At 34.8% G+C, this 27431-nt stretch overlaps 1 protein-coding gene and 2 pseudogenes across 2 annotated transcripts; all 3 read right to left on the bottom strand.

The window, feature by feature from the left end:
* Positions 1 to 1414, bottom strand: LOC149164040 (putative pectinesterase/pectinesterase inhibitor 51). Its single transcript, XM_089431939.1, has 2 exons — positions 1180 to 1414; positions 1 to 1072 (listed from the first exon to the last, which is right to left on the bottom strand). The coding sequence occupies exons 1-2, from the start codon at positions 1397 to 1399 to the stop codon at positions 906 to 908; spliced, it is 387 nt and encodes a 128-aa protein (XP_089288065.1). The 5' UTR covers positions 1400 to 1414; the 3' UTR covers positions 1 to 905.
* The window catches only part of LOC149164038 (serine carboxypeptidase-like 25), a 35283-nt pseudogene extending 18436 nt beyond the window's left edge, over positions 1 to 16847 (bottom strand).
* LOC149164039 (7-deoxyloganetin glucosyltransferase pseudogene) lies at positions 2465 to 4018 on the bottom strand (annotated as a pseudogene). The gene is made up of 2 exons (XR_016260658.1): positions 3509 to 4018; positions 2465 to 3389 (listed from the first exon to the last, which is right to left on the bottom strand). The product of XR_016260658.1 is annotated as a 7-deoxyloganetin glucosyltransferase pseudogene (transcript).
* Positions 16848 to 27431: the final 10584 nt, after the last annotated feature.

Genomic DNA, 27431 nt, shown 5'->3' with positions numbered 1-27431 from the left:
AAAAATGCATCTCAGAAGAGATGTCCTGAAAATGCATATGGAAGTATTGTCGGTCAAGCATGGAGAGAGACCTATAACCCTTTCTAAGTTTGGGTTGAAAGACATGCCTTAAGCTAAACCTAAGGGCTATGGATCAGATCCCATAGATGTATAAGCAATGGTAATCTCCACCTCGCTTCCTTTGAAGAAGAAGTGGAAGTTTGTTAGGGTGCTCTTGGATATTTAAATCACAACCTCAGTTTCACTAAGGTTCACCACCATCATTCTATGACCATCACATTGGCAGGGGCATCAAGCTATCTCTGAATGTCCCTAGGGGAGGAGGCTAAAAGGATCAGATCCTCTGCAAATAAGAATAAGGTAAACAAAACATGGTGTAAAACGTAAACATCTCCCTTGTGGAAGTACTCGCTCGGTTATGCTCTAACCCATTAATGTATATCCCATGGAATTTCATGAAAGCAACTATGAGACACTCAAAGATGCCAATTTCACATAGTCTCCAGAACGATAATTCCCTTGGAACAGAGTCCAAAAGCCTTCTGAAAATCCACAAAGCAACAGGACTTTAGATGAGGGACGTCAGCTTCCTTGATAATAGCACACAGGCTAAAAATGTGGTCACTAGTTTCATAATCTCTTCTAAGACTTGGTTGCCCCATAGCTTTGAATTTGTTCCTCTCTATATGTTGAGAAAGCCACACGTTCACGCCCATAACATAGAGTTCGACAAAGGCACGCCCAATCATAATATTCCTGTAATTATTTCTATCAGAAATATCCTTCAATTGGAAGATGGGGTGGATGATATTTTGAGACCATGAAGAGGGAAAGCCAATGCAAATTCAACTTGCAGACCTTACTCATCTACTTCTTTGCTGGTGCTCAAGATCCTAACAGCTCTTTTAATGTCTCTTGGGGTGAATTAGTAACAAAAGGTGAGAGAGGAGAGAATATGGACTAAGGTTGACCCGAAAAATCACAGAGGGATGTGGTCCGCAAGAACCATGTGTAATGATCAAAACATGTTGGAAGAGCAGATTTTCCAATTTCAATTCAAGGCATCTCAAATCTGCCAGGAACCACACCATGATCAAACACAATAACAAAACCAAACTCAGGCAAAGAAATAAATTCCAACTTAATATGAAGAGGAAGAGGAACAATGATGAGCATTACCAACAGTTGCAGAGCCATATGTACTTGGAACACCAGGCAGGGATGGCACACGCATAGACCCCGTGATCACAGTCTTCCCCATGCCATCACCCACAAACATAAGATTAGTTTTACTGGGAGGAACCCTAACAATCTCCTTATACACCCCAGCCTTTATATGTATCACGAATCTCCGCTCAGATTTATCCGGTGCACTGTTCACCGCCTGTTGAATGCTCATAGAGGATTTATCCTTGGACACAGTCACATCGGGAACCAATTTATCAACCTCTAATACATCCCAAATTTGATTATAATGATGGTAATAATCTGCAGTACTAGAGGAATTTGCACCGAAGATTGGAAGGGAGGGCAGTATTTTTCCTGGAAGCTAATGCTGTTACTTGTGATCCAGATGGCCCAGATTGCTAGGAAGGGGAGATCTCTGCCACTTTTTTAACCCCTTCTCTAACCCCTTCTCTGTATGCCATCGCTGTAAATTGTTTCTTTACTGTATTACTTTTTTGTGTTGAATTTAATGGATTGTAGATTTTAAAAATATTTTGGTATGACAGAAACAGAGTTAATTATTTAACCTTGTTCCTCTCCATCATATTATAAAATATTCCTACAATCTACCATCAAAATAAAAAAAAGCCACTGTAAACCACCAAAAACCAATTTACCAATTTTTTTTTTCTAATCGACCTGATTTGAATGCTGATACTTGATGAAGAGATGCTCATTCGTTTATTCACTGGTTCGGCATAAAAGGCAGATGCCCGGACATTCCTTCTCTCCTTTTAGATTTAAAAGGTCAAGATCATATGTAGTATTCAGGGAATTTCACCTGAGATGTATAATGAAGAAGAAATTATGCTTAAAACTGTGACGAAGCTGCATGGTATTCCTCAAAATTCCATCTTCGCTGCTTCTGCATGGTATTCCCCAAAATTTCATCTTCAATAAGCATCTTCATATTAAATTCCCTGAATACATATAGATATGATCTGACCTTAAAACAAAGTTCGTATTGCAACTGCAGAATTTCAGTCAAGCAAATCTTCATATGAAACTCCCAGGAAGAGATAGCAAATCTTCATATGAAACTCCCAGGAAGAGATATACATATGATCTGACCTTAAGTTTGTATTTCAAATGAGTATGAGATACTGAAAACAAAACAATTATTCAACCTTCATCCATGTACAGTTCCATCCATCAAGACTCCTGAGAGTCCAATTTGAAGTGACATGCTAATTATGATAAACAGAAAATTATCCACAATCCATACATATACAATAAATTAATCATGGCTCTGTCAATCCCCTGTTTATTTCCTCAACAAATTTCTCCATGTTATTGTAAGAAGATCCTCCTTGACACACTGCTCTCATTGACTCATCTCCCAACTCACCAATTCTCTTCCTCATCTGCCTCCCTTCCTCCCCATTCATCAATCTCCTTACCATGTCTTCCACATGTTCTCTCTTGACATCGTCATTCATTGCCATTCCAATCTTCCAGACTTCACTAACAAATCTCCTGTTAGTCGGTTGCTCAGCAATTAAGGGCCGCGATATCATACACACCAGCACAGATGCTCTCCAGCGTAGAGTTCCATCCACTATGAGTCAGAAAGCCCCCCACTGAAGGATGTGAAAGTACTTTCATCTGAGGAGCCCATTTCACCAAGAAACTTCTGTCTTTCACCTTCTCCAGAAAGTCAGCAAGCAGCACATCAGCCTGGCCATCAATGAAATCCGGACGAATAACCCACAGGAAGGGTTGCTTGCTCGCCTCCAGACCCCATGCGATCTCTAAGAGCTCCTCACGAGCCATGACACTTATACTCCCAAAACTAACATAAATAACTGAAGAGGGTTCCTGAGAGTCCAACCATTTTAGACAGCTTGTTTCTGCAGTCCACATGCTTGCAGAGATATCAGATATTGTATCATTTCCAGATTCTGTAAATAAACCTAATGGGCCTATCGTATACAAGGGGGGAAGTCTAGCCCTGAGTTCATCAATTACAAGACGGTCGAGGTCCTCAAAGGTATTAAGTAATATCAAATCAGCTTCCAGAGCAGCCTGCCCCTGACTCCTCGCAAAATCCGCCATGTTCGCGCGTAGCAAAGAAAAGGGCAGATCTTTGATGCGCAAATGGGGCATTCCAGGGATACGGGGGATTATTTGTTCCATGTATCCATTTGTTAAACTCATCTCAGCTGCATCACAGTACAATGCCATACCATATAGACCAAGTAAGCTAGTTAATGTATAGGGAATTGGTACCAGAAAACTGCGCAGTGCTAAGACCATAGAAGAAATTCCAATGATTTTTTACCTTTGAGAGGAATGTAACCTTTCTCAATTGGAAGTGGCGCGAAGAAATAAGTAGAGAAGCCACGAGCACTGTGTGTCCAGAATGATACTCTCGGAACTCCGAGCTTTCTCGCTGTTTTCTGTGGAAATGAAACTTGCCCATCGGAGACAATACATGTTACTGGAGGAACACCGTCTGGTTGTGAATGTTTCAACTCCTCAGCTCAGCAGCAATGCTTGTCTCCCCCGATGCAGCTAACGAATCTTCCAGTGGAGTAAATACACAGAGGAAAAATAAGAAGACCGCCAAGAACAGCGAGCCTGAAACCAAATCCAGAGCGAGGGCAAGCGTTGCTCTGCCAGGGCAAGCGTTTGATCTGAGGTACAAACCCTGCTGCCCGGATGAAACTATTCGATCAAACGCCCAAACCGTTTGGGCAACCCCGATCAACGGCTAAAATGGTTGCAATCGTCTAACATATAATCCTGTGGCTTACAAGATGACAGGTACGCAGAGAGGGGAGTTGATCTCAGAGGGAAACGCCTTACGGCGTAATTAGATGATTTGTACCGATTTTGTCGATCTGGCGAACCTCCCACTCCCTACGGGTTGCGTGCATACTGGAGTATAAATATCATGGAGATCTATGTTACTCATTTCAGTAACGGCATCCTTAAAGTAATTATTGCATTATAAGTGGCATCCGATGTCAAAGCATGAGACCACCAGTATCGAATAGTGCCGATATTGTCATAGTAATCGTCTATCACCCCATTTCCGACCTGGTGGCCAGTACAAGAAAGTCAATTTAAATAAACTTTGAATTAAGCCAAGTACACATAAAATATCTGTTACTCACCAAGCTGAGAATTAGATGGACTGAACAACATCGATCTCTGAACAATAATTTTCGCGATTGACACAAGAGTATTATATAGCTTGAGCATTACATCAAGAAAATTTCACCCCATCTAGGGTGTAGAGTCTACAGAAAAATAATCAATACAAATTTAAAATACTGATATATACCATAAAACCCTTGAGATTTATGAACGGATTAGAATTCCCTTTGTTGTATTCGTACACTTTCTTCGTGAGCTGAGGAAATAGTGCCCTGTGTTCACAAACAAATTCAATCATATTCGAAAGTCCTCAATTTAGAGAATTAAAATAAATTCCGGTGACGACTGAATTATGATAGGTTTTATAGTTGAGAATAATTAATATTATTTTGTTATTAATGGAGAAAATAGTTACCTTGTTGTAACTTTTTCCCTAGTTTAGGATTAGTTCCTATAATTATGGGGTTTGGGTGCAAATTCCTATTTCTTAGTATTGTATTTATTGATGTAATATAGAGTGGACGAGAGTGATCTCTCAAGTTTTGTGAGTGTAGTCTCGAGATGCAGGCCACACCTGAGAGCTACAACTCTTTCTTTTCAATTCTGTTCACATTTTATCTTGGTATCAGAGCTTAGATTGAGTGAACCTCATATTTTGTCACCTGTGAGGCTGAAGTGCCTGTAGTAGCTAGCTTGCCTGTGTGGCTTGAAGTACCTTTGTGGCTGTGTGTACACGAGAGCTCCGTGTTCGATTGAGCAGGTGGACTGCAGAACACCTGGCTCGGACTCGAAAATTTTGGCGCGGATTTTGCACGGATTGGCGCAGATTTTGCGCTGACAGTCGCGCCACAAGAGGAATTAGCGCGGATTTTGAGGAATAAACTATGCCAGAGCGCCAAAAAGCCCGATTAGCGCGGAATTTTATCGGGAAAGTCGCGCCAATTAAAATACCCTAAGCGGTTTTGAATTAGCGTGGATTTTTCGCTCAAGGTAGCGCCAAGGGGATCTGTGAATAGCGTGAACTTCGTTTGGCGGTCTTCAAACGGTGTAGATCGGTGGAGTTGTAGATCCGTCCGGGAGAGACCGATCGGGAAAGCGCCAGAGGAGATCTACGGGAAACCTCGACTTCGTTTGGCGATCTGCAGGGAGAGCAGGATCGGCGAAGTGGAAGATCAATCCGGGAGAGGTGGATCGGATCAATTGTGATCAGATCATTGTTTCGGCTGTGTTGGAGATGCCGAATTTGCTCATTAGAGCAGGAGTGCCAGACACTGCAGATCGGTGGCAGAGGTGATAGATCGATCTGACAGGTATTGTTTTTTGTTGTTGTTAAGTAGATTCACAATGAGTAATACGATGGAATCTTACCTTAACGATTCTGGTAAACTCAACGGGTCTAACTTCACGAATTGGAAGTTTAAGATGTAGACCCTACTCGAAGGTGCGAACGCTTGCACTATAGTGACAGGCGATGAACAGAGGCCGACTGCAACCACACAGAAGGAAGATTGGGAAAAATGAGAAAACAAGGCCAAAGTCCTATTGAAGATGTCTGTGAAAGACAATGTCATTGCACACATCAGAGAATGTAAAACGTTCGCTGAGATTTGGACAAAAATCAAGAATCTGTATGAAACCCAGAATACAAACAGAGTTTTGGCTATGAAAAGAAAGCTATTTTCAATGAGGATGGACAAAAGGGAGTCTGCTACTGCATTTGTCGCGCGAATTAAGGATGTTAAAGACAGATTGGTGGCCATTGGAGTGGCGGTGGCTGATGAAGATCTTGTTGCAATCACAATGAATGGGATGCGTGATGATTTCCAAACCTTCATCACTGGAGTCTCGGCAAGGGAGAAAACACCCACGTTTGATGATCTCACTGCGATCTTGCAGCAAGAGGAAGAGCGACGGCAGAACCTGAATCTGAACCCCCAAAGTGACGATCTCACGCTGGTGGAAAAACGATGACTATCTAAAGGGAAGCAGACACAGCAGCAATCAGTCCAGAAAGGAGGAAAAACACACAAACATCATTGTCATAAAGGTATGCTTGCAAATCACTCTGAAAAGAAATGCTTTTATTGTGGAAAGAAGGGTCATATACAGAGAGATTGTTATCATAAGAGGCAGGGTGATGAGACAAGGAGGAGACAGGCAAATCCAAAACATAGAGGATATTTTGTTGAAGAAGAAGACTTCAGTCATGAATTTCGACTGTTCACAGTCGACTGTGCCCTTTCTGCATCAAATGAAGATGACATCTGGTATGTCGATTCAGGAGCATCCTCTCACATGACAGGTAATAAAGAATTTTTCGACAGTCTTGAAGAAATTACAAATGGATCAAAAATATATCTAGGGGATGATAATGGATATCAGATTAAAGGTCATGGGGTGATTTCAGTTAAGTTACCAAATGGAAAGATTAGTCACCTTCCAAATGTTTTATATGTACCTGGAATAAAGAAAAAACTGATATCTGTATCCATGATGGTTGATCAAGATATGCATGTCGAATTCTTCAAGACTCACTGTGTGATAAAGGATTGCAGGAATGAAATTGTTGCAATAGGCATGCGAGTTGGAAGCCTATACAGATTGGATGCAGAAAGTATATCAAAGCAAGCCATGGTTGCAGGAGGGTCGACAGATGAACAACTCTGGCATCAGAGGTTTGGTCATCTGAATCTGCAGGATCTCATGTTGTTACAGAAGAAAGGTATGGTCGAAGGTCTCCCCATCTTTCGTAATATTCAGTTAAACTGTGATGGTTGTGCCTTAGGAAAGATGCACAGAGAACAATTCCCTGTGCATGATAGGAGGAGGAAAATAGAAATCTTAGAACTAGTGCACACTGATGTATGTGGTCCCATGCAGACAAGGTCGCTAGGGGGAGCATACTATTTTTTGTTGTTTACTGATGACTGCACTAGGTATTCATGGGTTTATTTTTTAAACAAGAAAAGTTAGACTTTCCAATGTTTTATAGATTTCAAAACCCTGGTGGAAAAACAGTTTGGAAAAAGTATTAAAATTCTCCGATCTGATCAAGGAGGAGAATACAAATTAAAAGAATTCATGAAATACTGCAAATCTCACGGGATTGTTCAGCAGTATATAGTGCCGCACACACCACAACAAAACAGAGTTGCAGAGTGTAAAAATAGAACCCTGGTAGAGTGCGCAAGGAGCATGCTGCAAGGTAAGGGTCTATCTAATACTTTTTGGGCAAAAGCAATAAATACTGCTGTATTTTTGAAAAATAGAAGTCCTACTAGGTTTCTTGGCTTCAAAGCTCCTTTTGAAGCCTTGTATGGATTTAAACCAGCAGTAAATCACTTAAGAGTCTTTGGGTCAAAGGCATTTGCACATGTACCCAAAGCTGATAGAAAGAAACTAGACCCTAAGGCAGTCAAATGCATCTTTGTTGGTTATGGCACAAAGTTTAAAGCATACAAACTGTTCAATCCTAAGTCTCGTAAGACATTTGCAAGTAGAGATGTAGTCTTTCATGAACAGGTACAAGAAAGGAAAGCTGATTTTGGAGATGATTGTCACATTCCATTGCTGTTGGAGGAAAGCAGCGAGGATGAAAGAGAGCAGGAACAGGAGCAGAAAGAAGAGAATGAAGAAGAACAACAAGAAGGTGAAAAATCAGGCCCAATTATTGCAGAGGAAAACAAATTTGAGGTAAGTCCCCTACCAAGGAGGTCAGGTAGGAAGACTCAATTACCATTGAAGTTGAGAAACTATGCTTTGATGTCAAAAGTTTTGAACATTGTAGAACCCTCTAATTACAAAGAAGCTAGTCAATTTGAGGAATGGAGAACTGCAATGAATGAAGAGATGGAATCAATTCTTACAAATGATAATTGGGATTTAGTTGAGCTGCCTAATAATAAAACACCCATAGGATGCAAGTGGTTGTTTAAACCAAAAATGAATGCAGACGGAAGTATAGAGAAGTTAAAAGCTAGGTTGGTTGCAAAAGGATATTCACAGCAGGAAGGTATAGATTTTGATGATACTTTTGCACCTGTAGCAAATCTAAATAAAATTAGAATGCTTATTGCTTTAGCTACTAAATGTAATTGGGAATTACACCAGCTTGATGTTAAATCTGCATTTTTAAATGGTGATTTAAAAGAAGAAATTTACTTAGTACAGCCAGAAGGATATGTAAAGCAGGGGCAGGAACATCTTGTTTGTAGATTGAAAAAGGCTTTATATGGTTTAAAGCAAGCACTCAGGTCTTGGTACGAAAAGGTTGATTCTTTCTTTATAGAGTATGGTTTCCATAGAAGCTTAAATGACCCAAATTTGTATACCAAGTACAATAATCAGGGGCAGATTATTTTGATTTCTCTAGATGTGGATGATATGATTTTAACAAGAAATGCAGAGGATTTAATTAGAGGAATCAAAAGGCTCATGGCATAAGTTTTTGAGATGAAAAATCTCGGAAACCTTAACTATTGTCTGGGATTAGAAGTATTCAGAGATACTGGGCAAACTTTCCTTACTCAAGGGAAGTATGTGAGAAATCTGTTGGAAAAGTTTGGGATGGATCGGTGTAGATCAGCAGCGACACCTTTGCAGCAAAATTTGAAATTGAGCAGTGACGATGGCACTAAAGAGGTAGATGCCACAATGTACAGATAGTTGGTTGGCAGCCTTATATATCTTACAACAACCAGACCCGACTTGGCATACTCAGTTAGTGTATTAAACCAATTCATGTCAAAACCGCGTGAAAGTCACTGGACAACAGCAAAAAGCGTGTTGAGGTATCTTTGTGGTACTGTTCATTTTGGTATTTTATACACTAATGTATCTGATGTTACTCTAGTAGGTTTTTCAGACTCAGACTGGGTAGGTAACCTGGATGATCGGAGGTCCATCACAGGTTATGCATTTAACATAGGTTCTGGGGTAATTGCATGGAGCAGCAAGAAACAAAGTATTGTAGCTTTGTCGTCATGTGAAGCTGAATATCAAGCATTGTGTGCAGCAACATGTGAAGGAATCTGGTTGAGGAGACTTCTTAACGATGCAGGAAAAGAATAGAAGCAACCCACTTCTATCAAAAGCGACAACCAGAGCACTATCAAATTAGCATACAATCCAGTGTTTCATAAAAACACCAAACACATAGACACACAGTTTCACTTTGTTAGAGAAAAAATACAGTCAAAAGAAATTGCCGTCGAATATTGTAAAACTTGTGACAATGTGGCTGATATTTTTACAAAGCCTCTTGCACGAGTGAAATTTGAATTGTTTAGAAAGATGCTAGGAGTTCAGGAGAACCCTTTCTCCATTAAGGGGGGGAGTTGAGAATAATTAATATTATTTTGTTATTAATGGAGAAAATAGTTACGTTGTTGTAACTTTCTCCCTAGTTTAGGATTAGTTCCTATAATTATGGGGTTTGGGTGCAACTTCCTATTTCCTAATATTGTATTTATTGATGTAATCTTTGATTGATTGAGATATAGAGTGGACGAGAGTGATCTCTCAAGTTTTGTGAGTGTAGTCTCCAGGTGCAGGCCACACCTGAGAGCTACAACTCTTTCTTTTCAATTCTGTTCACATTTTATCTTTTATTCAAAATTGAATTATAATAAGCTTTTTTATAATGCGGAAAAATTACATAAACATTTGATTGGGCTCTGTCCACCAAAATTATGGAATATTTAAAACTATATAACGTAATTAAGTTAAACGATTTCAAAATCTCAATATAGTGACCTGGGTAACTCTCCCCACATATATAAAATTCTCTGTTCTTGTACTGAGGGAATCTCTCGAACCCGTCGATAAGAAAAACTAGTGCATCGTCAGCTACCATGGAGGACAGAGTGCGTTTGTCCCCACTATTGAACAAGTTGGAGAAGGTATTTGTATATGAGAATCCCACTGCAGCAGGTGATGTTGAAAAAAATTAATAATTTTAATCACCTACATTAAATGCAGAGTCTAGCTTTTTCTGGAGAATTGGGCCGAAGTTTTGAGAGCTAAATAGCTTCCTGAAGAAGCCACCATCACCAACTCCAGAAACTTCCTCACTGTATATAAAAACCTTCTTTGGAAATCAAATGATGAAGTGTTCTGTGTGATTGTGCTTGTGCTCTGTTCAATCCGTTGTGTTCTCTGTTTTGAAGAAGCCACCATCACCAACTTCAGAAATTTCTCCACTATATATAAAAACCTTCTTTGGCAATCAAATGAGAAAGTGTTCTGTGTGATTGTGATTGTGCTTTGTTCAATCCGTTGTGTTCTCTGTTTTGGTATCAGAGCAAGGTTAGAGTGTGAGTGTAATATTGCTGAAGTTGTTTGAGAGCGCTGTGTGAGTGGTGAGGCTGTGAGAGTTTTGCTGCACGGAGAGTAGGTGCTGGGCGGAGACTTCAAACAGAGAGCCAATTGTGTGTGATTTTTGGGAAATCACATTATTGCGGAAGGAGTTGCTTAAAGCGCATCGCTGTGAGGGAATCTAGTGGAAGATTCCTAAAAAGGAGCTGCTTACGGAAGAGCTAGTCAAAGGAGCCTCTTGTTGAGACTATGATTGTAGCTCGTGCCCCCTGCCGAGAGTGTAGCTCGTGCCTCATGGGAGAGTGTCACTGTTGAATGGATTAGTCCTGATCATTTTTTAGTAGTGCTTTCAAATATTTTATATGAAGTTAAAAATTTTGTTCGTATGGCATTTTCATGAACTCTGAAGTTTATGAAAAAAAGCAGCTCTCGCATCTTCTTTCTAAGATAGAAGTTTAATGGTAAAAATCACAGTATTTTTTTGAGTGTTCAAGTTGAAATTTGAAGAATAGTTATGGTCAAGTAAATATATATATATATCTACACGAGCTTCAAGTTTGTAATAACTAAGTTTGTTGTGATTGTGCCTGAGTGGATTTATGTTTTGAATTTTCCGTATGCAGTTTTCAAATGAGTAATGTAATCATAGAAGTTTTGGAGTGGTGAATTTGGAGTGTTCAGAAAAAACAAGGGGCGGCCATATTATCCAATAATATTGGATAAAATTTGATGATTTATGTTTGATAGTTTATATTTGTGAAAATTAGTAATTTTTTTTGGTGATTGGTATAGTGAAAATAAGTAACATGGCTAATGTATTGGCAAAATCTTATTTATCTCACTCTAACAAGTTAGACGGTGAAAATTATGCAAATTGGAAGTTTAAGTTGCAGAGTTTGATAGAAGGCAACAATACATGGACGGTTGTGTCTGGAACTGAAGTTAAGCCAGTGCCCCCTCAAGCCACAGATGTTGCAATTCAAGATTGGGAGCGACAAGAAAAGAAAGCAAAGGTGCTTTTGGGGATGACGGTTAAGGACAACATTATTCCACACATTAGAGAGTACAAAACATCCAAGGAGACATGGGACACTCTAAAAAATTTGTATGAGATGAAGACTACAAATGGAATATTGTATTTAAAGAGTAAGCTTCTTCCAATTAAGATGGAATAAAATAAAAGTGATAGTAATTTTATTTCTAGAATTAAAGATCTAAAGGATAAATTACGTGACATTAGTGAATCAATATCTAGTACAGACTTGGTTACTGTGACATTAAATGGAATGCTTGATGAATATAAAATATTTATCATTGGTCTTTCAGCTAGAGAGAAGGCTCCTACTTTTGATGAGTTGGCAGGTATACTTATGCAGGAAGAAGAGCACAGAAGAAGCCTTAAACAGAAATCTCCCAATTCAGATTTGGCATTGATGGCCAAAGGGAAGCCGTCCTTCAAAGGAAAACAATGGGAGAAAAATAAAGGCAAAAAGCCACAGGTAAAATCATTTCAAAGTACACCTTTACCAAGAACAAATGCCAAATCAAGTAGAGATGATGTGTGTTATTACTATAGAAAACCTGGTCATTTTGCTAAGAATTGCATGAAAAGAAGGTCTGATCAATTTAAACAAAGGAGGCATTAAGGAGATTATGTTGATAGAGATGAAGCAATTAGCCATGATGTTAGCAATCTTAAATTTTTTGTGTCCAATGCTGCTTTATCAGCAGAAACTGATAATGATAATGTTTGGTTTATAGATTCTGGTGCATCAATCCATATGTCATGCAAAATATATTGGTTTGATACTTATTATGAGATTAATAATGGTGGACACATCTATTTAGAAGATAGTAGATCACATGAAATTAAAGGATATGGTGATATAAGTGTTATGATGCCTAATGGACAAGGAAAACAAATTCAAAATGTGGTGTATGTTCCGGGATTAAAGAAGAACTTAATTTTAGTCTCTACTATCACAGATCAATATTTAAAAGTTGAATTTGTGAAATCACATTGTTTGGTAAAGGATGTGTGGACAACTACAAGGTTGTTGCAAAAGGAATGGGAGTTACACACTTATATAAGTTGGATGTAATGAAGAATGGGCATCAAGCTTTGGCATCAATGGGCATGTCAACTATAGAGCTTTGGTATCAAAGGTATGGACACTTAAATCATAATGACCTAATGTTACTACAAAAGAAATTGATGGTAGAAGGTCTTCCAATTATTAAGGGTGAACACTTTGAATGTGAAGGTTGTGCACTAGGAAAACAACATAGGGAAGAATTTCTTGTACATGAAAATAGAAAAAAACAAGAAATACTTCAACTAGTGCATACTGATGTATGTGGTCCAATGCAAACTAAGTCACTTCGTGGAGCATATTACTTTCTTATATTTATTGATGATAGCATGAGATATACCTCGGTGTACTTTATAAGAAACAAAAGTGACGTGTTTGAATACTTTAAAGAACTCAAGAGTATGGTTGAAAAGCAAACAGGAAAGAGCATTAAAAGTCTTCGATCAGATAAAGGTGGTGGGTACACTTCAAGAGCTTTTATCAAATATTGCAAACAAAATGGAATTATGCAACAATTTACAGTACCACATACACCTCAACAAAATGGAGTAGCTGAGAGAAAGAATATAACATTCGTTGAATGTGCTCATAGTATGTTAAAAAGTAAAGGACTTTCTAATAGTTTTTGGGTTGAAGCCATTAATACAGGTGTATATCTTAAAAATATAAGTCCTACTAAGTATCTTGAGCACAAAACACCATTTGAAGCATTTTATGGTTTAAAACCTAAAGTTAGTTATTTAAGGATATTTGGATGCAAGGCCTTTGCTCATATTCCTAAAGAGGATAGGAGAAAGTTAGATGCCAAAGCCATCAAATGTATTTTTATTGGATATTGCAGTGATGAAAAAGCATATAAAATGTATAATCCAAGTACTCACAAGGTCTTTGCAAGTAGAGATGTTATATTTCATGAGCATATAGACAAAAAAATAAAAGAAGATGAACATAATATATGGTAGTATCCTTATGAAAGCTTTAAGGAAGAAGAAGAAGTTGTGGAATCAACTCAAGTTCAAAAACACACGGACATTCCAATGGACACATCAAGGAATCAAAGTCCACAAAGAAGTGATGAAGGCACTCCACAGAGAAGAAAAGGAGAAGATACTCCACAAAGTAATGAACCTCTAAGAAGGTTAACACGATAGATTCAAACCCCCATCAGGTATAAAGATTATGCTTTAATGTCTCAAGTAATCACTGTTTTTGAGTCCTTGAATTATGAACAAGCTAAAAATAATAAAGAATGGATGGAAGCTATGAAAGAAGAATATCACTCTATAATGAAAAATGAAACTTTGGAATTAATAGAATTACCTGAAAATAAAGTCCCTGTAGGATCAAAATGGTTGTACAATAGAAAATTTAATGCAGATGGTAGCATAGACAAGTATAAGGCAAAATTGGTTTCAAAAGATTATTCACAAAAGGAAGGTATAGATTATGAAGATACCTTTGCTTCGGTTGCAAAAATGAATACAATCAAAATAATGATAGCATTGCAACTAAATATGATTGGAAGCTACATCAATTAGATTTAAAGTCAGCTTTTCTAAATAGTGACTTAAAAGAAGAGATTTATCTTGTTCAACTAGAAGGATTCATAAAGAAGGGTCAAGGTCAATGCAAGTTAAAAAAGGCCTTATATGGACTAAAATAGGCTCCCAGATATTGGTATGAGAAAATCAACAAATTCTTCTTTCAGTAAAGATTTATAAAAAAGTAAAAATGATCGTAATTTGTATGTCAAGGCATATAGAAATGGGGATATAGTATTGTCGTCTATATATGTTGATGATCTAATAATAACAGGGAGTGCTGATAAATTGATTACAGATATAAAAATGAAGTTATCACAGGAATTTGAGATGAAGGATCTTGGTGAGATGCACTATTGTCTAGGTCTTGAAATATGGAGAGATGATGGAGGAACCTTAATCACACAAAGCAAATATACAAATGAAGTACGAAAAATATTTCATATGAATGGATATAAAGCAGTGAGTACTCAATTGGAACAAAATATCAAATTAAGAAGTGATGATGGAACAAAAGAGGTGAATGGAACATTATATGGAAAATTAGTGGGAAGTCTGAATTATGTCATTACCACTAGACCAGACATTGCTTATGCAGTAAGAATACTTAGTCAATTCATGGCTAAGCCTCATGAAAGCCATTGGATAACTGCAAAAAGGGTCCTTCGATATTTAAAGGGAACTATTAGTTTTGGTATTGAATATACTAATACTTGTAATGTTGAATTGATAGGTCATTCTGATTCTGACTGGGCTGGAAATCCAGATGACAGGAAATCCACCACTGGATATGTCTTCAATATAGGATTGGGAGCTATATCATGGAGCAGTAAGAAACAGGAAACAATTTCCTTGTCATCAACTAAAGAAGAGTATAAAGCATTATGTACTGCCACCTATGCAGCTCTATGGCTCAAAAGAATACTTGAAGATGTTGGTGAAAGTCAACAAGGACCTACAATGATCAGATGTGATAATCAAAGCACCATCAAACTGGGGAACAATCCTGTATGTCATGCAAGGTCAAAACATATTGTCACACAATATCATTTTGTAAGAGAAAAGGTCCAATCAAAAGAAATTTCCCTAATATATTGTAATACAAATGAGAATGTAGCTAGCATATTCACTAAGCCTCTTGGGAAGGAAAAATTTGAGTTTTGTAGAAGTACGTTATGTGTTCTAGAAAATCAAGATTATATTGTCAGCCTAGCTGAGACTTAAACCAACAGGCATGACAATTAAGAGTATGTTTACAGTGTCTTATGTATTGTGCTATAGTATGTTTTTCATATGGTTGGAATTAAGGGGGAGTGTTGGAAAAAATTAATAATTCCAACCACCTACACTAAATGGAGAGTCTAGCTTCTTCTGGAGAATTCGACGGAAGTTTCGAGAGCTAGATAGCTTCCTGGACAAGCCACCATCACCGACTTCAAAAACTTCTCCACTGTATATAAAAACCTTCTTTCGTAATCGAATGAGCAAGTGTTTTGTGTGATTGTGCTTGTGCTCTGTTCAATCCCTTGTGTTCTCTGTTTGGCGATTCCAGAAAAATTAAGTTTTCAACTGACATCATGATCATGAGAGGCAACGGTACTAATTATTATTCATTAATCAACATAAAAATTGGATATTCAAATTGATGCCATGATATGAGTTAACCATGATATCATTGAAACATGACATACTGTTTTTCTCATGGGAAATTTGTGAAAGAAATTACTTATTCAAATACAATGAAGAACCCTTCTTATGTGTGCGGAAAGGCCCGATTTCCTGCGAGGCTCCATATGCTATTGAAGAAGCTCTTGGACCTGCAATCCCACGCATTAAACAATAATCAGCTTTATAATTGAAATGTCGCGAGTTTAATTTTCTCCCACTCAAAACATAATTGCGTATAATATGAGATACACAATTTTTTATTAATTTGAAAATGCTTTTGGTTGTATGTAGGATTTAATTAATTAATTATTACTATTATTATTATTTTTTATTTTTAATTTTTGTTTTTAATTTTTTTCAGTTTTCTAATTGCATTGAATTTCTGTATTGGTATTAAGAATTTTTAACTTTACATCTAGCATATAAATATTTTAATGATAAGATATTTATCAATCATTTAATAAAAATTGTACTAAATAATATATTAATTCAATATATGATAATAAAAAAATTGAAAAATACAAATATAACTTCAAAACCTTAAAAATCAGCAATCTTAAAAAACACAATATATATTGACCCTAATACAATTTTTACAAAAAGGTTATTGACTATTATATGGATCTGAGAATTGTACAGACCTCCATTAAGCCACAGTGCCAGAGGCAACAAAGATTTTTTACTATTGGCCAAGGTTAATCAATAGAAGAGAGCCTGTCCTTCCTTTTGATTAGCTGTAACATAGCCGGCGTATTGATCAAATGAGATTGGGGGTTGCCCTTCGAGTTTAATTATTTTGTCTGCTGCTGGTCACCTCTGGACAGGTGCAGCACGTGAAGCAGAATTGTCAGGATCCATAATGAACTCCACATCACTATTTGATATCACAAACAAAATCCATCGCTATTTGATATCACAAACAGAAGTGATTCGGAAATGGATCCGTGAGAATCTGAAAAATAAAATGGGAGATAAAGTAAACATCTGAGATGTACTTCTTTGTTAGGATGTTAACTCTTCCTTTGTCGATGACAGAGACTCTGCTATCAATCCCTAATGTCACTTCAGATTTCACACTTTCATCTAGATTGGAAAACATTTGTATGTTTCCTGACATGTGGTTGCTACACCCTGAATCTAGATATCATATATCACTTTGTTTTTCTTCTGCTACATTACAAGCCAAAAACATCCTATCATGGTTCTCACATTATTTTGTGAAGTTCACACTTGGTTTGTTACTAATGTCATATTGCTTCTTTCTACATTCATTTTCATAATGACCATACTTCTTACAGTAATGACATTGAACTTGAGATTTATCATACCTCTGACCTTGTGCTTGATTTTGGCTTGGGCCTTGACTTGGATTTTGATTGCTGCCTCTTCCACCTCTTTGTGGGCTTCTTCCTTTTCCTCTAGCATATGATCTTCCTCTGCCTCGACCTTGACCAAATGATACTTGTGTCTTGAAGGCATGCTCCAATGAGGAGCTTGTTGCTCTATTCAGTCTATGTTCATGAGAAATCAATGATGCATGAAGATTAGCCACTTATAACTGTGAGAGATCCTTTGTCTCTTCTATGACCACAACAATGGCATCAAACCTAGCTGGAAAACTTCTCAAAACTTTCTCAACTATTCTTCTCTCCTCAAGTGTCTCACTATGAGACCTGATTTGAGTAACCAACCCAATTACATGTGTAAAAAATGAGTCTACATTCTTGGACTCTTTCATACAAGGTGTTTCAAAGTCTCTTCTCAACGTTTGCAACTTTGATGTCTTGACGTTTGCCATGCCTTGGTAGGCTGTCTAGAGGGTGTCCCATGCTTTCTTGGACTTTGTTGCTACTGCAACCCTTGGAAAAATACTTTCATGAACTTCTTGGAAAATATAGGAGAGGGCTTTTGCATCCTATTTTCGGTTTTCCCTTAACAAATCTTTTGCTGCTTGACACAAGGCATTATATGATGTTGCATCTGGTGGTTCTTGGAAACCATTCTCCACCAAATCCCAACTGTCTTGAGATGAAAACAAGGTCTTCATTATAATAGCCCAATAATCATAATTTTTGCCATTAAACTAAGGTATCTGAGGATTAGTCAAGCTTGTGCTTGATGTTGGCCTTTCTTAGTGAAAAAAGAAATCATTGTAATAGACCAATAATCATAATTTTTTCCATTAAACTAAGGTATATGAGGATTATTCAAGCTTGTGCTTGATGTTTCCCTTTCTGAGTGAAAAAAAAAAACTTTCTACCTGCTCGTAAATATGTTCCAAAAAATTCTTCCCTCAAAACAATTTTCACTGCTAATAAAAACGATTGTTTTTACAAAGTTTAACCCAGTTGATACCATGTTATAAAAAAGGGATTTTACATGGAGAGGAAAAGGAAAGTTGTTTCACGAATCTTGATTTCGTGGAACTTTACAGAGGCTTAATAAAGCACATAATTTAGTTACAGCAAAAACACAGAGTAAAAGAGAGTGAAGTTTGGAGCAACACAATAAAACTTAAGGTTAAATTCTAGTTCATGAAAATACATTCATATGAGATTGCGGCTCATTCGCCAAGTAAAAACAAGGTTTAGAGTGATTTACACTTCACGAGGGGTTGCGGAGTAACACGCAGTAAAAATTAATAACGGTTGTTTTCATGCGCCCATCACGATTTTCTCTTCACTACCTCACAAAATCTCGCTCTCTTTCTCTACACCCTTTCAAAATGAGTTCTACATCCATATTTATCTCAACATACAATTTTACATTAATACATGAAAGAGCAAATAATTAATACGTTATTGTTGTTGAGTGTGAACAGTGATCGCATAGGTGTTTGTGGAGTATGGGCAATAGTCGCGCAGTAAATGCTTGCTAGTATTTACTAAACTTCATTAACTTAATTAACTTCTGTGATGTGTTGCGGAATGGTTAGTGTGGTACTTCTGTTATGGCTTCAATCCTTCCATCTTCAAAAAAAGACGCAACCTGCAAAAATACTTCTGACAAGTACAAATGCTGTTAGGGTGTTTAACCTAGTGATTAAGATTAATATTTCTAATAGAAAGTACAAGCTAATGCTTATAGGCAACAAAAATCTTCCTTGGACAGTCCCCAAAAGAACACTGTGTTGACTAAGGGAGAATTAAGCAAAAACTGGATGGCTTTCTCTGTGATTCTGATACCCAACTATGCACTTATTATTAGACTGATTGTTGTTTCTATTACGCCAAATTAAAAGTCTATCAAGACTTTGAGGCTTTCTTGACTGCCACGCAAAATGGTTCACGGTGAGAATTACGTACCAAACATTGAGGTGACTGTATTACCCTTGTTTCTCTTGGCACCGGACTAGGAAAATGTCCTCGACATTGGCCTTATTCAATGTATAATTAATTTGATTATCGGGATGGGATGATAGTGAGTCTCAAGCCCCTTGTCCATGAAATCTCCCTAAACTATCATTTGTTTGCGAGTGATGAATTCTTGTGTCACACAAGAAAGCATACCACGGGGACGTGGTGTCATCACGTCGTGCATTATTTCCAGGTGGGGTGGTCACAACATGCCCCTCCCCATAGCTATCACATTTCACCTCATTTACGGAAATTTTATTAGTCAAAACAGTTTAATATGAATTTTATATATAAGGAGAGAAATTTTATTCATGGAGATTTGTAATTCGCTTTTTTTTTACCCACTGTAAAAAAATATTTATAACAAAAATATTTATATAGCAAAAAAATCCTATAGATATATGTTTTCTATTTCCAAATATAATTGGGGTATGTATTAACATTTCAATATGTAAAATATGAATCATAAATACAATGTCTTAATTTCAACTACATAAAATAAAAGAGCCAAATGGGTGGAAATTTCTAAATATTACTTCTTTAGATAACGAAGATGAAAAAATGGATGAAAGTATTCAACAACAAGAAGAACACAATCGAAAAGGTTCCCAAGTGGAGGGAGAAGAGAAGGATAACTAAAAATGTTGAGAAAGCCACTTAGTTAGAAGTGAATTAGCATGAGGAAATTGGCAACAACTAAGGAGCATGTTCATTAAAGAGAACACATGTTTTTGATAATTCCATGTAGATTAAAGAGAACACATGTTTGTAATAATTCAAAAAATTGGCAATTTAATGGCCCTTCAAATTCTACGGTTTAGCACAAAGTTCAAAGGAAGAAAGGTAAAGAGGGGGAGTTTATCTGAGTAAATGTTATTTTTTGGTAGCTAGGCTACAATGAGTGCTTCAAACAAATACCATAGGTATTTAGGCACAATGAACTAATGCACTTGTGTATGTATTGACGTAGCTTTTTATTTTTATTAATAGAAAGTTATGATCTCTCTCTCTCTCTCTCTCTCTCTCTCTCTCTCTCTCTCTCTCTCTCTCTATATATATATATATATATATATATATATAATTTGAATATATATTTTATATATTAGGGAAATTTATTATTCCACCAATAGCTATTTTTGAGAGATTTATAAGTTATTAATTTTTTAATATGGAGTTGACATATATATATATATATAAAAGCATTTATTAGTTTTTAATAGGTATTTTATATATTAGAGATAATTACTTCACCAATAGATTTTTTAATATCAAGTTGACATATATAACACACACAGAATCTTATTGATATGCGTTTCCTTCTTTGAAACATAAGAGGGGTATGTATTGATATTTTAATATGTAAAATATAAATTATAAATAAAATATTTCAATATTATATATATATATATATATATATACACACACACAAAAAAAAAAAAAAAATGAAAGATATATGAAATTTATACATACATAAAGAGAAATAATTTTTATTGCATTCATAAGGGGTTTTAGGGATATTTGTAATTCATTTTAATATAAGAAATAATATGAAAATTTTTAAATATTAATAACAAAAATAATTATAGATAGATAGAGTGATTCCTATAGATATATGTTTTCTATTTACAAATATGATTAAAGTATGTATTAACATTTTAATGTGTAGAATATTAATGATAAGTAAAACATTTCAATGTCAATTATGTATATATGGAAAGAGTTAAAAATTTTAGAAACAAATTATGTATACAAATTCAAGAGAACATTTTTTCAATTTTGAATGCAATATTACATGTAAAATCAAAATAATAAAACTTTAAATTAAAATAACTCGCATGCAATAATGAAAATAATATAGTTCAATGTCCATATTAAATAAGATAACTTTATACAATTTTATATAAAGAAAAACGAATTAAAAACAATTAAAAAAATATTATATTTTCACATATAAGGAATATATGTAATTTATTGCATTCTTAATATAGAGTTAATATATAACTTTAAATAAATATTAATAACAAAAAAAGGTTTACCTTGGAATGTGTGTGTGTGTGTAAGAGAGAGAGAGAGAGAGAGAGAGAGAGAGAGAGAGAGAGAGAGAATTTTTATTCCATTAATAGCTTATTCAGGGAGATTTGTAATTCATTCATTTTTAAATATGCACTTGACATGTAACTTTAAAAATATATTTATAACAAAAAAAAATATATATTATTGGCAGTAATGCTTCCATATCATGTGTAGTTGTCAGTATGAGTTGCATGGAGTCAATATAGAATTTGTTGATTCCTAAGTTATGAGTTGGAGTTGAAGTGAGTGATCTAAGTCTTATATATGTAATGACTTTATGTGATCAATAAAATCATCATGTGTTTTGTATTGTGTAATATCTCTCACCCTCTTCAAATTTCTAACATGGTATTGGAGCGGGTATTGGTTTGATTCCCTTATTGGAAGGCCAGGAAAATGTGAGAGGGAAGCGAGTGTTATTGTTTTGTATACAAATTAGTAAAGGTGTGTGAGAATTTTTTCCTATTACAAATATTTTTTCTTTATGTTTAGATCTTTGTGTGTGAGGGTTTGGTTTTTTTTACGAGTATGCAACATATTTTCATACTTAAGAGAGTTTGTATTCCACAAATTTGGGATCCATGAATAATTGAGTTAAGCCTCGTAGGTCAGTGAGTGACATGGCATTGTATGATCCGGTGTTCGATTCTACTAAAGGTGGAACCCAGATCTATGATAGGACTGTGGGCTCATGTGATGATAAGGGTGAATTTGAGGAGTTCATGATGAATTCTGCTAACGTATCACTTCTTCCATGCTACAATTTCTTTAATGTGAAAATCTGGATAGTGGATGATATCAAATCAAAATATGGACAGTGGTGATATCAAATCTTGAAATCATTGTTTAATGAGCAATGAATGACGCATGGATAAGATATGGCATATCAATAATGGACAATTCATTTAGATGGAAGAACTAGACATTGTGTCTAATAGAGGTAAGAGCCTCTTGTAGGGTCATTCCTCTCATGGAATTTCTAGAACATGATGGATTGATTGGAGCTTCTCAATGGAAAATGCTCTAGAGTTGTCTCAATGAGTGTGGATTTATGTTTGGGTCAAAATAGATTTGAACAGTGTAAAGGCATCTGAAGGTATGTCTCTTATGGGCTTATTGTGGGTCAAAGTATTGATGTGGAAGCCACTTCATATTTGTCTTTAAACATCCAAGATGATGAATCTTCATGGAATTGTTTCATATGAAACACTTTCTTGGATGTTTGTTGGAATTATTAAGCTTGTGTTTGTTTTCTTGTGGATGTCAATGGGTATTGACGTAATTTGGTGTGGAGAGAATATATTAGTTTGGTTTTAGTGGTGTTGTAATTCTATTGGTTGCAGAGTTATTTTTTAGAACTAGTAGTATGTTATTATATTTTGCAAAAGTCAAATGATGCAAAACCACAAAGAACAGGCAATTACTGAATAGACTAATGTGACCTGTTGTGCTTCAGGAGCATTAGTCATAGGTAGTTCTTAATAACGTCAAGCTAGTGTGACCCGTCATGCTCTGAGAGGGTAAATACATGTTATTTTATATAAGCTCAAGTTGTAGATTTTTGTGTTGAAGACATTATATACCCATAATGTTATTCTAGGTAACTGGTGAAGGCTACAGAGAGTCGTGGATTCAATAGATGTTGTCACTTCCATAGGATGGTTCAGTATCGAGACTAACCCGTTGGGCTCCGAGAGGTTGAGAAGCGTCAATTCTACAAGGAACATCAACAATGGTCTGAAGAGGTTATGTCAAAAATGGATCAAGTGGGATGCTTGAAAGTGTGGTGAAGAAAATAGTATAAACTGTGATATTTCAGAGTGAATATGAGTTCTAATGATGGCCATATCAGACAAATATGACAAAGATAATTGATTGTTGTAATATGTGATTTCAATATTGTTACATGTAAGCATTAAGTGAGGGTATTGGAAGTAATTCTTCCATGTCATGTATAGTTGTCATTATGAGTTATGAGCAGTCAGTCAAGAATTTGTTGATTCCTTAGTTATGAGTTGGAGTTGTGTCATGTCCGAGTCATAATTTGTCGAAGTCAGTGATCTAAGTCTTATATACGTAATTATTTTATGTGATCAATAACATCATCGTGTTATTTGTATTGTGTAATATCTGTCGCTCTCTTTAGATTTCTAACATATATAGGATTTATTTTTTCTACTTCTAAATACAATTGTATTAGCATTTTAGTGTGTAGAATGTGAATTATAAAATATTTCAATATCAACTATGTATATATTATTTAAAACAAAAGAGAATATATATATATATCTATATATATATATATATATATATATATATATCATTTTATTTATTGAACATTGATTATATATAGAGAGAGATTTTTTATTCACTAATAAGTTTTCTTAGGAATATTTGTAGTTCATTCATTTTTAATATGGAATTGACATACATATATATATAAAGAGAGAACCAATTTTATGAATATATATTTTCTATTTCCAAATATAAATGTGCATGTATTAACATTTTAATGTGTAGAATATAAATCATAAATAAAATATTTCAATGTCACACATAGAGATATGGTAAAATATTTTAATATGAATTTATATATATAAAGAGAATGAATTTTAATAACAAAATATATATATATATATATATATATATATATATATATATATATATATATATATATATATATATATATATATATATATATAAGACTTCAAAAAATATTTCTAATAAAAATATTTATATATAGAAAGAATCCAATGGATATATGTTTTCTACTTCCAAATATGATTGGGGCATGTATTAACGAGGCATGTATTAACATTTTAATGTATACAATATAAATCATAAATAAAATATTTCAATATGAACTATGTATATATGAAAAGAAGATATGCACTAATAAAAACTACATCGTGTATATCTATATCACAAAAACACGATAAACACATGTTTATCCATGAAAATCTTCAAATATTTAAAAATGTGAACATTTACACCATCAACATTTGTGTTTTGAATATTCTTAACTACTATTTACAATTTTGTAGTCTTTTTGGATACTAACATTTATAGAGACACTCACCTTCTCTTATTAATACATCCAAAAACATGTAATATATATTTTCCACATGAAAATATATCCTTCTACTTTCTTTATCAATCTCATTACCATAAAACCATTTATCAAAACTTATTTTTTCACATTCTTCATTCAAAAAACATCATCATCTTAAAATACTCTAATGCTTTCCACTATATCGTAGCATATTCTCTAAATATTATTTTTCCATTCTCTTTTCCTATAAAATAGTTATTGTTTGACCAATCAAAATAGAACTAGGGTTTGCAAAATCATTTACTTCTTAAATAGGCTACATGAGGCAACTAGATCAAAATCTATATAATTGCGAAGAAATTTTTCTAATTTTCTATTATGACAAAAACTATGAAATGGATAACCCACTCCGTAGATAATGACTATAGTTTGACTAAAGTTTGATTTCTCCATCTAAAGTTATATGATTTTTAAATGATGTTGTCATTTTTATAAAAAACTTATTATAATTCATTTTAAATTAGTGATATATCTGTTCCTTCGATTCCATTTTCAACAATGTGATTTTATATCCTACGTATTTTTGCAAAGAGTATTTCAAATATGTGGTTGATTTCTTGAAATTCTATTGAGGAAGTTAAATAAATTAATTTCAAATATGTGACCCTATTTAGAAACAAATTATTCCTTTTCCTTAGCCTAAGAAAGTGCTATGTTCCCCAATGCTTATGTACCTCAATGGATTTGAAAACATAAGATAAACTCTTAACATATAAACTAAATCATTCAAAAAATATTGAATATTAGACAAAACCCTTGAGATAGGGTAACACCATATATTATTCCTTAATGAGGGAACGCCTTTCTCAAGAAATGCTTTATACAATTATGCTATTTTTATCATGCTTCATTCCAATAGTTACACTAATTTATAAGGTGTTCTCTATATCCTGAGAACAATTTAGAGCAAAAAGGAATTCTAGTAGATGGAACCTTCTAGTAATTATATTTATGTCTTAAGAACATTACATCGTGTTCACAATACACTTATCTATTATTATTTACTTGGGTGCCTTTATAGGTATCCTAAATCTTCCCCCCAGGTATTATCAAATTTTAACATTATTTTCAAACAAATAGTGATCACAATTTGTTTTATAGAAGTATGTTGTCGATAATATGTCACTAGGGGTGGAAGAATATGAAGAACTAGCTTCTGTGAAGGAACAACTATGCAATGAACCAAATCTTGCAACATTTACAAATATTTCAAGCAACATTGATATTTCCATGTCCTCTTGACAGTGTTAGTTAACTTATAGTTTTTCTACTTCACTTTGAATTTACCAGTACTATGGCATAATGTCTTGCATAATAAATTCTTGCTCAATATACAGTTTTCTATGTATCTAGTTAGTATATAGACATTTGTGAAAAAATACATTAACTTTATCCATAGGTCTAGTTTCCAGTCTCACAAACCACATAAAAAGGATTTTGATATTATGTAATCCGATATCAATTTAATATAAATAAACCTATTTACAAAGGAAAATAAATTAAGTATTTTCAAACACCATATTCATCACGATAAGAGGACCAAGTATCATACCTCCACTCTAGCAAATGTGCTATAAAAGTGCGAAAAGAATTCATTAACAGAATTAAGCATTACAAATAATGTTAAATTTTTTTCCTCATCATAATGTATAAATTCACTTGAATTTGGTTAAAGCAAATGTTTTAGAATCAATCATTTTTTTTACCATTTCTTTACCATATATTTTTTATTCAAATTTTTATTTTTATTACAAAAAAATGTAAAAAACATGTTTTAAGAATGTTGATGTACACTCTATGCACCTTTCTTATTCCAAGGTTTCATTATATGAAAAATATAGAATAAGATCACTTCATTAGTAAATAAGGGTGTAATTATTTATATAAAACTAGAAACAATTTTAGCTCTTAAATGTTAATTAAAAAAATTCAGACACCAACATCTCTTTAATCATTATATAAATTATCACATACCATTAGAAGCCATCACACGTCATTGTAAGGTAACATTGAATTTAAACACTCACTAATATCTTATCACACAATTTAATAGATAAGAAGAAATAGAAATTACTCTTACATGATGTAGATTATTTAATATGTATATCATTTCTAAATATCAAAATGGTGTGCTATAATATAGACATTGAAAGTTCACTCAAAAAAAAAAAAACTTTTCAAAATTATTACCACATATTTATAGTAAGAAACTTATATAAGCTTTTTACGACTAAAATTTTATATTTATTATTTAGTAAAGAATTTGAGTCTAATTAATAAAGTGAAAAATTCATTTGATTGTGAGAAGCAAAAAACTAACACAAATTTTGAGGGTTTCTTTTCATGTACACCTAGGGTTTGACGAAGATCATGTTCATAGGAGGAGGGAGTAGGGCTCCCTCCTATCAGCATGTGGTAATGGATAAGGGGAAGGGATTCAAGGCAAAATTCAAGGTTCCAATAGAACGAGCGTCAGAGAATGCCTATGGTACAGCGGGAGTAGGTGGGATTGGTCAGAAAAGAGATGATGATAGAGGTACGCCAGGGAATCAAGTAGATGAGCAGCAACAACTAAAGTCAAAAGGATCTACAATGTCATGTAAGCACAAAACAACGATAATCCGAATGGTGCTAATAATTGATCCTGAGACACGGGCCTTTAGGAATTGCATGAGATCATATGCTATTAGATGCAAATTTATGGGCCTTTGGCCTACAGAAAAAGCCTTGTGTGATTGGATTAAACATCAATGGAAACCAAGAGGTGAGATAGAGCTACATCTAATGTCCAAAGTATTTTTTATGGTGGTCTTTTCCAATATGGAAGATAGATTCAAAATACTTGATGGCGATCCCTACTTCATTGCATCAACTAACTTATACATGCAACCATGCATAGACAATTTTACCCCAGAGAAGGAGACCTTTACCAGAGTCCTAGTTT

This window comes from Pinus tabuliformis, chromosome 5_1, assembly GCF_031772625.1.
Source record: "Pinus tabuliformis cultivar Carrire ecotype Pingquan chromosome 5_1, CPIR1, whole genome shotgun sequence".
Classification (NCBI taxonomy): domain Eukaryota; kingdom Viridiplantae; phylum Streptophyta; class Pinopsida; order Pinales; family Pinaceae; genus Pinus; species Pinus tabuliformis.
The sequence above is the reverse complement of the archived record's forward strand: the minus strand, read 5'-3'. Positions and strand labels throughout refer to the sequence as shown.

What these genes read in the sequence shown, in the direction of transcription:
- LOC149164040 (XM_089431939.1), bottom strand. Translation starts at nt 1,399, where the DNA reads ATGAGCATTCAACAGGCGGTGAACAGTGCACCGGATAAATCTGAGCGG. An exon ending in ATATGGCTCTGCAACTGTTG is followed by an intron (nt 1,073 to 1,179) that starts GTAATGCTCATC and finishes GGTTCCTGGCAG; the next exon opens with ATTTGAGATGCCTTGAATTG.